Genomic DNA, 16,356 nt, shown 5'->3' on the forward strand with positions numbered 1-16,356 from the left:
GGGTAAGGCCAGGTTTCACTGTGATAGAAGACAAAAACCAATTTATGTTCCAAATGGCTGCATTTCTTGCTTTATTTTTTGTTTCATCACGGCACAACATAAATATTCATGATAAAATTTACACATTACATCAATATTATCACATCATTCATGCTTTACGCATCAACTAACACCCCCTACCTATCTACACAGTAGCTGACTTGGGCAGACACACACAAGTATCTCTATATTTTATACAAAATTATGCAACCATTCCAGAAATCTAACAGTAGAATGTACAATGTATCTAATGAGAATGACTTCAAATCCAATCACACCACAGGAAGGAGGATTCTAACATTTAACAGTGTAATTATACACAGCTAACTCTAAAATCAGACTTTACATACAAACATTGTACCTACTGTTGAAGACTTTCTTTTGAATCCTTCATATCAATGGGGAAAATACTACTCAATTGAAGTACTCAGTGTAATTATTAACAATTAATTCTACAATTAGACTTTACACAAGAAAACTGTACCTACTGAGAAAGATTTTAAAATCTTTACACCACTGAAATAAAGATACTTATGTGTAGTGTACAGACTAGTTCTAAATTAAAACTACTAAATATCATGTATATATAAATATCTATGATTTCTGAGATATTCTCTCCTTCATATTTGTTGATAAATTCATTACTTTTTGTTAACACCCCAGTGTGTCATTAATTGATATAATTCAAGACCAACTTATCGTTCGGGAGTATGGAACTCTTTTGGAAAGAAGGTGCATTACCTTAATTAAAATAGCCAAGGAGAGCACCCTATCTTTAGTTCTGTTTACAGGTACTGTGGACAGTGGAAAGTTTTCTTTTTTAATTCTTTGATCAAGCAATGTGTTAATAAATCTGGGACATTTTGTTTGAATTTCATAAAAAGAATGCATTAACAGCTGTAATTTTAAGAGATATAAAACTTGTGTAAAATTTAAACTATTCCCAGAAAGTGTGAACAGACTGACATTCATCGTACAAAACAAATGAAGCTATGTATAATTTACATTGAGACAGAACATATTACATCTATTGACTGTCTCATATTTCTGTCAGACCTAAATAAATCTCACGACTCCCATAACATGATTAACAGCAAAATCACCAGAACCTGAAACACATTGTCCACCCCTTCAAGGTCGACTAAAAACCTTTACACAACCTTGACATGAATGTGGCAGTGCTTTCTCAGTCTGACCACAGGTTTCAGAGTTTGAGCATTCTGAATTCACTTGCATGAAATCAACAAAATACTATGACCAGTTGCTAAATTTTCAATAGCCAAATTATACAACTTTGATAACTTTCTGCTATGTGGTTAAAGATGAAATGCATTTCTTAATATAGAAATTTTCAATGGACAAGATTTAATTTGTACCAGTAGGACAGATTGTGAAATTGAAAAAAAACTCAGATCTGAGGCAAATTCATAGTAACAAAATTCTTTCAAACAAACAAACAAACAAACAAATAACAATAGTAGGTGTTAGGAATGTTGCAACAGCTTTGAAATAAACACTTACTATATGTAAAACATTGCACAGATCAGTATGCTACATTAAATATGAAGGTCACGTTCTTGTATTAAATTTGCCGCAAAATCCTGTTTTCATCTAGACTATTTCCAGTTGTTTGTTGTCGCTTCTGCGTAACCCAGTTTAAATCTTTCAGGTGGCCCGGAATCATTTCTCGATAAACGAATGCAGTTGTACCGGCTATAGGAAATGATGTAAATCTCAAAATGCAGTATTTATGGAATATCTTTTCACATATAAAACAACGAACCAAAAATAAAATATGTGCCTACATCGACCCTGCTTGATGCTGAAATTCTTAAAAATTAGTGATATTAATGTTAGTTTCAAACACGTACAGCTCGACCCCTTGGATTGCACATGACAAATTTTTCATAGTAATTCCTCAGTCCTGATCTACATCTGGCATTTTTCTTGCAGGTTTAACTGGTCCAACTATTTCAACTGCTTCCGTGAAAGCAACTTTTTTCAACTTTCCATTTCTGTGAAACTGAGATTACAAGTCAAGCAAGAACATTTCTTATATGTAATCTTGAAAAATTTTTAAAAAATTGAAAAGAGAAAGATTTAAGAAAAATGTAGACAACATTAAGGCAGTCTTAAAATCATAGTAGAGCAATACCAGTGTAGTGAGAGAAAACACATTTACACCAATAACAGTGAGATTAACCATTGCTCTGTAAATTGTATACCTGAACTAATGATACAGACAGGGTGTTTTCTTACTAGCGATATGCATCTTATTAGCATGCATAATTCAAATATTGCTTTTTATGTATATGATATACGTATGAACTGAATGGATTTTACGATAGAACAAAATGCTGCAGACTTGATACATAAGGTTTAAATTATGATTATTCCTAGTTGTAGGTGTAAGCTAAGGACAATCTTTATCTATTAACAAGAATTGTTGATTGACAGCATACCATGTACCAGGTGCTATCAGAAATTTCTTCTAGATCTACAAATGACAAATTGTCATTCATCCATACATGCCCTACATACATTTTCAACTTGATTATTTAGAAATTCAACTCATAAACAATTACTAACAACCAATTATCTACAATATTAAATATATCACAGAAAAAAAACTTAATAAATGTACCTAAATGATACATAATCTTTCTTTAAGTACAAAAATAAAACAAATTTCAAATGATAAAATAGATAATAATATCCATTCACAAAGAGGTGCCACCAACCCTCATTTCTTACACCATATGTATTGGTATAATACAATTATCAAACATCTCATTCACCCAGATTCAAACATCCAAACGACTCAACACATTTAAACAAATCAGATTCAAATAAAATATAACAATCAATCCACAGTATTATCATCTACAGAGAGTGTACATTCAAAATTTTGTAGTTCTATTTGGTTTTACTATTCTGACAACCAGACACAAACTCAACATTGTATCTTTTAAATACTGGTAGTGGAATAAAATGAAATCTATTTGTACATGATTTTGATACAGAATAAGCATGATTTAAGGGTTATATAGGTTTTGACACAAAAAATAACAAATAATTGCTAGTATTATCTAACTGTAATTTCAATTAGACTTCAATTAGACCATGCATCAAATTCCATTGAGATTTCATAAGACTGTATTTCTTTATATCAAAATAACTAAATCCAAAAGGAGATATTATATTATGAAATTTTATAATACAAGCAAGATTATATGTATAACTGCTTTTAATTAAGTTATATCAGATATTGTTTACACAGAGATATATACATTTTTGTCAGCACTATAAACTGGTGACAGAAAATCATTTTATGGAGCATGCAAACCCGTAACTGATTATATATAGATAAGTATTTTTTATATATCAATCTAAAAGGAGCTATATTTTCTGGAGTATTTAGACTTAATCATATCTACTATCACATGATATAAATTACTATGGTGCTATTGAATACATAAACTTGTAGTAAACAAATAATTTTAATCACTACTTAAAGTACCTTTCAGCTTATCAATAAGTCAGTCTCAGAAATCTTAATTATCACAATATGCTAATTAGTGTTTCTTGCAGGTAACTTTAAGAGAATGTCAAGGTTCCCATCTTTCATCTCTCCACTTTTAACATCAACTGAAACCACCTTTGTTTATTAATTTCAAATTAATGTAGAATACCATATCAATCCAACAGTAAGCCCACGTACAGTAATTAGCCCACCCAAACTCACTAGTTTTAATAGAACAAATTCAATGTCATTTTACTATAAAGTGGTAAGCCCATCATCTTACTCTCAGTCAAACGACTATGTTTGACCTACAGGATTATTTCAAGCCAAATATGTATACAGTAACAACTATTTCAAGACAGACATTTCGGTTTAATGTATACTGCTGCTGTGTCATAATGAGGTTTATTTTATCCAGGTGAAACTTCATGACCATAATTTCTTAAGTAAAATCTGGTAAATGAAGCAAAATTCTCGCTTTCTTGTACAATAGACACACAAGTGAATAACACATTTAGATACAAATTAAGAATTTGATACAGCTGAGCTTAACAATGTTTTAAACAGCATCATACAGCTGTTTTGTCCTAGGATTTTTCAGTGATGTGAAGGGCCTAAATTTTGAAGCCTAAGAGGCCACTGAAGAAAATTCACAGTAATTGAAAGAAAAATTAAACCTACACAGGGTTGTGCACAAGTCCCATAACTCAATAAAATTGGAAGTAACCATATATCTGATAATTTTGAACAAAGTCCTTGACATGTACACATGTATATTCTGCACCATGCCACTATTGGAATGAATTAAAAAGTGGCACGCCTGCTGCTTAATTTGTGTGTCCATACAGACATCAGCTGGGAATGGTTTTAATGACTGAAATTTAATCTATTAACATAATTTATGAAAATTATATGTGCATATATTTGTTCAAATGGTCAAAGTCTTATAGTTGAACTTGAATTTGTCTATAAATTGGGGCTAGAACACAAAAATATGCAGAGCACCATCAACTATCACATAGAAATGTTATCGGTTATTTTGTGCTAAATCCTGGATCAAGTACGCAGTCTTTGTTTGGTAGTATTATGACAACATGGTATCCATTCATTCAAGCGCCAGATGTCTTCGATAATTACTCAGAAATGCGTATTTATGATAAATATGATCAAATTCATGTTTATTGCATTATAACTATAAACACGGATATTAAAAAATCTCTACCCTTTCACACAACGTCTATTAACCATACGTTTTACAACATAAAAACATTGTTGCTTTGGCTACCTTGAATATCAAAATTTTTTTTAAAGTAACATTCCCTTTGTCTTCCTTGTTTAAAACTGTGGTAGAGTGGTTGAACAGCTGATACAATTTACCATTTAGCACTTCATAAGACAAGCCATGATCTGTAGCAGTATGGCCATAGCACTTCCAGTGACGATCCTCGCCTTTTTCTGATTTTGTGTAGATGATGAGACTTTCTCAGATGAAAATGTAATAGTTACAACTATTGTTACAATTCAATAGATTTTCCAAATTAAGAAAACAGGATACACTTTATCCACAGGCTGTTCTTCAGTTGGAAAGGTTAAATACATGTATGCAAATGATGTGGCTGAATTCACTACTCACAGAGACACACGACAGTGTAGTCACACATACAGACAGGTCAGTAATCACACAGGCTAGAGTGATATCTCATGTGTCAACAGCATTGAGTATATGTCATATGAAAGTAACAACAAAAAGTTAACTTCACAATTACGTTTGAGATGATATGGAAAATCATCCACCCAATGGTAGGAGTTGTATCATTGAGTTGTATCATTGAGGAACACTATTCGTTTTGAGATCGTCTTCAGTCTAATTGAACAATATAGATTCTGGGTCCTGGTTTTGAAGCTGGGCAACATGGCGTAGAACATCTTTTTTGGTGATAATTCCTAAGAGACGACTGCAAAATAGAATTAAAAATATGATGACAAATACTGTTTATGCTTCATTAATTTTATCATGTAGGACTCTGTTCATTGAAGAACTTCAACATGTATCTACACACACAAATATGTCATACTGAAGCTGTTCATTTTGACAAATAATATATAGTCATGCCATGACGAATTGGTGGCCTGAAGTTTGGTTTGACTGAACACAGTGAGTTATTTAAAAACCATGTTTATTGTTATACATGCACAATAATCTTGAAGTTTTATCTCAATCCAAAAAAGAAACCAAACTATTTGTTTTCCAGCTTCTGCCCCCTAATCATCTTTAACATACATGGTGAGTTACAAAGACAACTCTCAAAAATCTCCTGATGTTACAACCAAAGCAGAGTCTTATACATGACATTACAGTCTGTTATTGTATAAAAGAATCACACAATGAACAGGCGAAAGTTTTCTCCAGAGAAAGCATTAGTTTGAAAGTCATCAGAACCCTGTTAAATATTCTAGCAGAGAACAAACGCTTGATAATCTGACAAACATACTACATTGTAAAGGGTATAAAAACAGGTACCAGGTTTTTGAAAAGTCAACTAATACATTCATGAAAGTTTGATTCTCAAATGAGTTTTGTAAAATGAACATATTTGTAGCATTCAACTGATTATTGTTTTCGTTCTTCTTTTTCAGAAAAGACAACATCAATGTTACCTATTCTATAACATGTTGCTTTCTAGTTTTGTGATTACGACTTTGAAAGATACTAGACATAAAATGTGTTACTACACACATGACTAGCAAACTTGACAGTCTAGCAGCTTCATAATTTTATACTGTTAGTAAATACAAAGTCTTGATTTACAAGGAGAATATAAAACTTTAGTAAAATCAAAGGTCACATTGGGGTATTACAGAAATTTGATAATTTAAAACTACAGTGTTTAATTTTGAATTTGATTAGTGTTTAACTGTGTGTTGACAGCAAGAGTGGTATGGGAAAAACTACCTTTGTTGATGACTATAGAAGGTAACTGTTTAATGTTTTAAGCTTAAAACCCAAAGATAATACATGGTACAAAAAAATAGGTGTTTGGAAAAACCCACATCTTTTGTTCGGAAAACTACCACAAAACAATGATCATGCCTAGTACAGCTCCTATTTTCTTAAAAAATCAATCTGAACAAAACTGAATATTTTATGCAGTTCCAGGGAGCTAAAAAGGGTTTTCAGATCCAGGAAATACCTATTGTAAATATGTGAAATATGTGAGCTAATTAATATCATGCTTGGAGTCTCTCATGATAGGATTGCATGTTGTATTGTATGCATTTTCATGTCAAACAACACCACAACCAGGTGTTCTTTAATGGCAAATGATGCTCAAATTAAGGTTTTAAGCCTAAGAAAATGGTCAACATGGCCCTGTCTATTCCTGAAATCACTTTGAAAAGGTGTTAGGATGCCATTTGCTTCCAAGAATTAAACAAATCTGGAGTTGGGCATTTTTTTTTCGAGGTTTCTACAAATGAAACTTATATACATACACATATTGGGTGATAATTGTTTGAGTCACTGGCATGTTTGGCCTTAGGACACAGTATTCCCAGGGATGCACACATTAGTATATTCTAACCAGAGTTTGAAAGAAGTCAATCAATAAGTCAATGGAGATGCTACCAGCTGATCTGTAATACAAGTAGCATAATACCACCCATCTAGTTAAGTCTGGAAGTCTATGTGGCATATTACAGACATAATCATACATAATTGACAGCCATACCCATCAATTACCAGGACCCCATTTTTAGGGGTCACAAGCAATAGCAAATAGTTTGGCCCAAGTTTGAGCTAACTGACTAGATTACACGTAGTCTGGTTTTTCAAATTAGACCTGGATCTGACATGAATGGACCTTACAGGAGCTTGAAGAGCTCCAGGCAGCAATGTTTCATTGGAACACACAAACCTCTTCTGGACCTCCCAAGAACAATAAAGTGCTGATTGTGATGTAATCAACTGGATATACAATGTACATTCAAAATTGTCACTGGGCTTTCAAAGTTTGTAATGTATTAACAAATTCAAAGTAAGAAAATAGTAAAAATAAGAAAAAGAAGTTTAAATGATTATTTTCTAAGTCCTGAATAAGAAATGGAAAATTGATCTACAAAAAAGTCTTGCCTCTAAGTATTAGTAATGTTCTATAATCAAAACCTATACCAGAAATTTATCATTGTAGTACACATTAAATGCCTGCATCATTTTGAAATTATTTTATTGAAATTGAATTTCAAAACATATCAATATGTTTAATATCTTTAAACATATCAAAACAAGTTCTGTTAATAGTTTAATGTCACAACATTAAGTGAACAAGCCTGCATGCATTGATAACACTGAGAAAGTTGTACCAAGGGAGACAACTCTGACACAAATTACTTGTTCAATGCATATTGTGAAATGTAGCATATTTCCTTAATAACACATGACACTGCAAAAATTATATCAATCAAAACTCTGGGAAAATGTCAGGTGATTTTAAAGGTTATTAAGTTGTTTATCATTATTAATTTCAAAAAAGCACACTATTAAATATGCACACAATATATATATTGGAAAAGCAATGAAATGTTACCCTGGCAACTCATGCGTGGGTTGATCTGTGTCTCTGTCACTTTTCTTAACTTTTCTCAACTGTCTGATGGATAATAACATACAGCATACAGATGTACATGGCTAATTATCATACGAAGAGGGGTTGGGGGTTGAATAATCATAAAAGGGGGCAAACATCCATACAGGGGGCAAACAAACTATACAGATGTACTTGGCTAATTATCATACGAAGAGAGGTTGGGGGTTGAATAATCATAAAAAGGGGCTAATTATCAGTAATCATACAGGGGAGGGGGGGGTTCAAACTTACATATAGATGTATATGGCTAATTATTATACAGGAGTGATAATCATACAGGGGGCAAACAACCCTACAGACATACATGGCTACTTATCAAACAGGGGACAGTCATACATATACAGGGGGGCAAACAACCCTACAGACATACATGGCTACTTATCAAACAGGGGACAGTCTACATATACAGGGGAGGGGGGGGGGTTCAAACTTACATATAGATGTATATGGCTAATTATTATACAGGAGTGATAATCATACAGGGGGCAAACAACCCTACAGACATACATGGCTACTTATCAAACAGGGGACAGTCATACATATACAGGGGGGCAAACAACCCTACAGACATACATGGCTACTTATCAAACAGTGGGTAAACAACCCTACAGACATACATGGCTACTTATCAAACAGGGGACAGTCTACATATACAGGGGGGCAAACAACCCTACAGACATACATGGCTACTTATCAAACAGGGGACAGTCATACATATACAGGGGGGCAAACAACCCTACAGACATACATGGCTACTTATCAAACAGGGGACAGTCATACATATACAGGGGGGCAAACAACCCTACAGACATACATGGCTACTTATCAAACAGTGGGTAAACAACCCTACAGACATACATGGCTACTTATCAAACAGGGGACAGTCATACATATACAGGGGGGCAAACAACCCTACAGACATACATGGCTACTTATCAAACAGGGGACAGTCATACATATACAGGGGGGCAAACAACCCTACAGACATACATGGCTACTTATCAAACAGTGGGTAAACAACCCTACAGACATACATGGCTACTTATCACACAGGGGACAGTCATACATATACAGGGGGCAAACAACCCTACAGACATACATGGCTACTTATCAAACAGGGGACAGTCATACATATACAGGGGGGCAAACAACCCTACAGACATACATGGCTACTTATCAAACAGTGGGTAAACAACCCTACAGACATACATGGCTACTTATCAAACAGGGGACAGTCTACATATACAGGGGGGCAAACAACCCTACAGACATACATGGCTACTTATCAAACAGGGGACAGTCATACATATACAGGGGGGCAAACAACCCTACAGACATACATGGCTACTTATCAAACAGGGGACTGTCATACATATACAGGGGGGCAAACAACCCTACAGACATACATGGCTACTTATCAAACAGGGGACAGTCATACATATACAGGGGGGCAAACAACCCTACAGACATACATGGCTACTTATCAAACAGTGGGTAAACAACCCTACAGACATACATGGCTACTTATCAAACAGTGGGTAAACAACCCTACAGACATACATGGCTACTTATCAAACAGGGGACAGTCATACATATACAGGGGGCAAACAACCCTACAGACATACATGGCTACTTATCAAACAGGGGACAGTCATACATATACAGGGGGGCAAACAACCCTACAGACATACATGGCTACTTATCAAACAGGGGACAGTCATACATATACAGGGGGGCAAACAACCCTACAGACATACATGGCTACTTATCAAACAGTGGGTAAACAACCCTACAGACATACATGGCTACTTATCAAACAGGGGACAGTCATACATATACAGGGGGGCAAACAACCCTACAGACATACATGGCTACTTATCAAACAGGGGACAGTCATACATATACAGGGGGGCAAACAACCCTACAGACATACATGGCTACTTATCAAACAGTGGGTAAACAACCCTACAGACATACATGGCTACTTATCAAACAGTGGGTAAACAACCCTACAGACATACATGGCTACTTATCAAACAGGGGACAGTCATACATATACAGGGGGCAAACAACCCTACAGACATACATGGCTACTTATGAAACAGGGGACAATCATACATATACAGGGGGGCAAACAACCCTACAGACATACATGGCTACTTATCAAACAGTGGGTAAACAACCCTACAGACATACATGGCTACTTATCAAACAGGGGACAGTCATACATATACAGGGGGGCAAACAACCCTACAGACATACATGGCTACTTATCAAACAGGGGACAGTCATACATATACAGGGGGGCAAACAACCCTACAGACATACATGGCTACTTATCAAACAGGGGACAGTCATACATATACAGGATGCAAACAACCCTACAGACATACATGGCTACTTATCAAACAGGGGACAGTCATACATATACAGGAGGGCAAACAACCCTACAGACATACATGGCTACTTATCAAACAGTGGGTAAACAACCCTACAGACATACATGGCTACTTATCAAACAGTGGGTAAACAACCCTACAGACATACATGGCTACTTATCAAACAGAGGACAGTCATACATATACAGTGGGCAAACAACCCTACAGACATACATGGCTACTTATCAAACAGTGGGTAAACAACCCTACAGACATACATGGCTACTTATCAAACAGTGGGTAAACAACCCTACAGACATACATGGCTACTTATCAAACAGTGGGTAAACAACCCTACAGACATACATGGCTACTTATCAAACAGTGGGTAAACAACCCTACAGACATACATGGCTACTTATCAAACAGTGGGTAAACAACCCTACAGACATACATGGCTACTTATCAAACAGTGGGTAAACAACCCTACAGACATACATGGCTACTTATCAAACAGTGGGTAAACAACCCTACAGACATACATGGCTACTTATCAAACAGTGGGTAAACAACCCCACAGACATACATGGCTACTTATCAAACAGTGGGTAAACAACCCTACAGACATACATGGCTACTTATCAAACAGGGGACAGTCATACATATACAGGGGGGCAAACAACCCTACAGACATACATGGCTACTTATCAAACATTGGGCAAACAACCCTACAGACATACATGGCTACTTATCAAACAGTGGGTAAACAACCCTACAGACATACATGGCTACTTATCAAACAGGGGACAGTCATACATATACAGGGGGCAAACAACCCTACAGACATACATGGCTACTTATCAACCCTACAGGGGTGAGGACCAGACAAGGGGAGACAATTACACAAACATACCATACAGCAATTAACATACTGGAGTCAAACAACTATACAGGAGTGAGGACCAGACAAGGGGAGACAATTACACAAACATACCACACAGCAATTAACATACTGGAGTCAAACAACTATACAGAGGTGAGGAGTAGACAAGGGGAGACAATTACACAAATATACCACACAGCAATTAACATACTGGAGTCAAACAACTATACAGGGGTGAGGACCAGACAAGGGGAGACAATTACACAAATATACCATACAGCAATTAACATACTGGAGTCAAACAACTATACAGGGGTGAGGACCAGACAAGGGGAGACAATTACACAAACATACCATACAGCAATAAACATACTGGAGTCAAACAACTATACAGGGGTGAGGAGCAAATGGGAAGACAATTTCACAAACTTTTCTATTTAATCATAGACACAGGATAAGCAGAATCACATCTACTTCTTTCTTTCTTTTTTTTTCTCAGAATGAAAATGCTCTACATTGAAACCTGACTTTACTGATAATAGCCCCTGACATACTGGAATATCTAACTATGCCATTTATGCAGTCATTAATGTCATTCTTTTCTTAACTGCATATGTTTCCCTTACATTGGTTAAGTTAGTTTAACTTTACCTGTTTTATCTGACCAAATGATAATGCAACCTCCTTATTTTCAGATAATATTAATATCATTAATGTCTTATTTTCTGACCAAATGTTTATTTAGTCATTGAATGTCTATTCATAGCTACAATTTCATCCGACAAAATGATTTTTCTTTGAAGCAGGAAAGCTAGAAATTTGACTCTCTAATCTGACCCAATGATTTTACCATCATTTCATGTCAGTATACTCAGGTTTACAATCAATACCTTGCATTCTCTAAATGTCAGTAAAGACAGGTTTTGCTGAAGAGAAGCATGTGTGTAATACATGATACTGACCCGTTATGTGTAACTAGTGTCTGTCGCAGCCCGAGTTTACGGAACATCTCCACAACCGTCTCCATTGGTGTCTGATCTGTGATGGTCACTGGGGCCTATACATACAGAACAAATCAATCTCAGTATTTATATACAGAACTTATAGCCATACTAGCAGTATTTATATACAGAACTTATAGCCTTACTAGCAGTATTTATATACAGAACTTATAGCCTTACTAGCAGTATTTATATACAGAACTTATAGCCTTACTAGCAGTATTTATATACAGAACTTATAGCCTTACTAGAAGAAAAATTTCACTATTTTTTTCTTTCAAATTTTGTTTCTAAAGAACAATCCAAAATTTCTTTCATGTTTGTTTTTTTATATTAATAATAATCTACCTGGTATTAGTTGGTCAGTTTTAAAAGAGTTTTTCACAAATCCAAAGCAGTCTCATTCTAAGATACAGTTAAAATATTTCAAGTGCACAGAACCTATTAATACTTGGAACTTGCATCTAAAGACTTGCTGTGCTGTTGGATCTTACCATGTCTAGGATTTTCCTCAGTTTGAGGGGGGCGGGGTCGTTTGGATTACTGGGTACATGACTGGTGAAATACACTATAGAACTGGAGACAATGCCCTCTTGATTCTTCCTCGAGTTTTCTGTAAAGATATAAATACAGATAACCACACAAATTTTCAAATATCAGAGAAAAGAAATAATTTTGACCGATAGCTGTCCCTTACCATTACTTACCTATAGCAAGGTTGACATCCCTACGGAGTACAAATCCAACGAGATACTGGGACTCGCGGGACACAACCACAGGGAAACCATTGTGATCGGAGGATTTCAATGTCGTTTCTGGAAAACACAGTATTTAATAGATACCATGAATGAATTCCAGAAAAAAAAAATCCTGTTTTAAATATTGTTTTCTGAATATTCCTGTTTTAAATATTGTTTAATATCATTTAAAGAAGTGGAAACTATTTTGCTTGAAAAATATTTCATATGGGTACATACTACAAAATTGATTCTAAAAACTATAACTTGTGTTGGCATATTCCCACACGTCAAAGCAATATAAATTTCATTATCCTGTCAAATCGCTATTCTGTGTAGGGAATGAAAAGGTCTTATTGGCATTACTTCTCAAAATATGATTGATGTGGGAGCATTATTACTATTGGGGTAATGTACAAGTAATTAAAGTATATGATAAAACCTATCATAAATTTAGAGCCAAAAGTTCTGTAATTTTGGGTCAAGTTTAGGGTCAAATTTAGGGTCAAAAGTTCTGTAATTTAGGGTTAAATTTTCTATGTAATTTCTGATGAGGTATTCATTTCATGAAAATGTTGTTTCACAATTTGCTTGCAAATTTCATCTGATAAAAAATGTTTATGCTGTGTAATTTTCCTAAACGCTTTTTTCTTTCTTAATTTTACATACAGATGCTTCATAATGAGGATATGATAAACTTTATTTATTAAAAATGAAGCTAGGGAAAAAAGTGAAAATTTTTCTACGACACTGACTCAAAGTGAAGGTGATGGTACATACTATAATTATTCTCTGTATGCCAAAGAAAATGCCTAGCCATATAACTGTCAGTAATTATATGACAATGGGTACAAACCTAGCTCCTCCAATGTCATGGAGTCTTGTGTGATGACACAGAGTGGAGGATCATTCCGTCTACAATATAAAATACAATCATTTAAAACATCCAGGGAGGATCTACAAACCGTAATGGGTATCATTATTCCTTGTAACTGAACTGTATCTGTATAACAATTCATATTATATCAAACTGAGCTTAAAATAGACTTAAAATGCTTACTAAATTTTATCTTAACTGGAGCTTATTTGTTAGACAATGTGATTGGAAAAGAAAGGAATTTTCTTTATAACTTTGGTTCTTAAAGGAAATTTTTACCTGCTTTTAGTCAAAAATTCTTTTTTTTTCTCATCAAGCTTAAGAAATTAAAAAGAATCAGTAAACGCCTTTTTCCTGGTATTTCATACATTCAGACTTTTAAGTTATAAAAATAAAAAGAAAAAGATTTACACCACATACTTTTAAACAAACATATATCTGGGGTATTAGTAGTGTTGGTATATTAGGTAGACAAACTGTATAAACTGTAGCTGAAATAGATGTTTGTGTTGGTCAGGTAAACTGACCGTGACATGACATGCTTGTGGAAACAAAAAGCCAACAAAGGATAAACACAAGGTTGTTATTACTAAAATAAAAACAGAGTGAATATCAACACAACAAAAAAAATATTCATGTCACAAACGCAACATGGATTTCTATATTTACATAAATTGCTATTTTCTTTTTATTCCAGGTGCATAAATTGAAAAATGCATCTACTCTGAAATATTTTAATAACATACAAAACATATTGATAAAGAAAAAAAAAAAAGAAATCCTTTTACAAGTTGTTGGTTAAGTCTGACTGTCAAAAATATTTTGTTTCATATGTTCACATGTTTTTTTTTTATTTGAGAGCAAGCCCTTTTGACATCTGCTGCCTGGATTAATTTGAAAGTAATCATAAGAGACATTTGATGACAGGCTTTCAAATCAGCCAGACAAGAAATATCTATGAGAAGGCTTACCATTGCTTTCATTTTACCTAACATATTGCTTAAATGGTGCAATACAGCGTGCTATATATTCAAGTGAAAAATCCTTTTAATAATCTAAGTGAATTTTTTTAACACTTTATAAGCAGATAAAGATGAAGAAGATCTGCACTTGTAAAATCATTGACACATATGCCAGTGCTATAAGGCTCATCTGATTCTTTGTTAACCTTACCTACCACTTGTAAAATCATTGACACATATGCCAGTGCTATAAGGCTGTTAACCTTACCTACCACAGAGATAGATATACTATTATTGTATCATACCTACATTTTTTCCCCCAAGGTTTATTGTGACATGCTGTCTGTACATAGATGATAATCCCCCCTCATCCAAGTATCCCATCTGATGGATAAGAGGGATTCTCTGTAATGAAGCCCGGAGGCTGGAGGGTTAAATATGCACATTGTCAACCTACTGGGTCATGCACCCAATAGGTTGATAATGTGCATATTTAACCCAAACAGCCGTAGGGCTGAATGGAAGAGAATCAATCATTTCCATGAGTGATTCCTCAAAGTAGCATGATTGAGTCCATCTCTTTGTGATCAGCCAAACAATATGTGGTTATATTTACCGGTGTGCTTTAAGACGAAGATGACCAGGGGCCAGCAGGATGCTGGGGCAATGATTTGATAAATTATTTATAGAGTTTTAGTCTCTCAATTTTCACCAATTAATTTACATTCAATTTCTCAAACAATGTTTTCTTGTGAAAAATGACATCATCATGGATAGATTAATCAGGATAAAAAGCATCAGTCATGTGGATCATACAATCAAACTGAACTAAATCAATTTCAGTTTTTACATTATGTAAAATCAATAAGGAAAAATTGCTTTAGTTTTATCCTATTTGTATATATACAGTTGAACCAGTGGGTCATCATCCCACACTCCAACCATAACCCCTACATCTATACTGCAGAGAATATACCGACATCTACAGCAAAAATCAGACAAGATTTGTTTTGTCAATAGTTCTATACTTCATGCCTCAAAATAAGTTTCTGATGAAAAATAAATTGAATAATTTCGGTCTTTTATTGATCAAACATCAATATTCAGTTACTGAAATCAATAACTACAACAGGTAATTTTTTCATAGGCCATCATATCTTTCCCAAGCTTTACATAAAATCACTTTTTTCCTTGTCCTTTCAAAAATCAGGGGGCAAATACCTTTTGATGATATTGATGTAATTTATTGCAATATTACATTTCCTTATTCAGATATCAGGATTCAAAGAAAATATTTTTCATGGATTCTTCGG

At 34.5% G+C, this 16,356-nt stretch overlaps 1 protein-coding gene across 4 annotated transcripts in view; it reads right to left on the minus strand.

Moving 5' to 3' along the window:
• Nucleotides 1-2,102: 2,102 nt before the first annotated feature.
• The window catches only part of LOC132543154 (H(+)/Cl(-) exchange transporter 4-like), a 66,418-nt gene continuing 52,164 nt past the window's right edge, over nucleotides 2,103-16,356 (minus strand). For all 4 annotated transcript variants that reach the window (XM_060206626.1, XM_060206625.1, XM_060206623.1 and 1 more), the window contains 5 exons: nucleotides 14,061-14,119; nucleotides 13,175-13,282; nucleotides 12,962-13,080; nucleotides 12,429-12,523; nucleotides 2,103-5,517 (listed from right to left, as the gene is read on the minus strand). In XM_060206626.1, coding sequence (XP_060062609.1) covers nucleotides 5,427-5,517; nucleotides 12,429-12,523; nucleotides 12,962-13,080; nucleotides 13,175-13,282; nucleotides 14,061-14,119 — 472 coding nt within the window. In that variant the 3' untranslated portion in view covers nucleotides 2,103-5,426. The remainder of the gene's footprint in view (nucleotides 5,518-12,428; nucleotides 12,524-12,961; nucleotides 13,081-13,174; nucleotides 13,283-14,060; nucleotides 14,120-16,356) is intronic.

The sequence above is a fragment of the Ylistrum balloti genome, unplaced genomic scaffold, assembly GCF_031769215.1.
Source record: "Ylistrum balloti isolate Yb309-2 unplaced genomic scaffold, AGI_CSIRO_Ybal_v1 Utg369742, whole genome shotgun sequence".
NCBI classification, from domain to species: domain Eukaryota; kingdom Metazoa; phylum Mollusca; class Bivalvia; order Pectinida; family Pectinidae; genus Ylistrum; species Ylistrum balloti.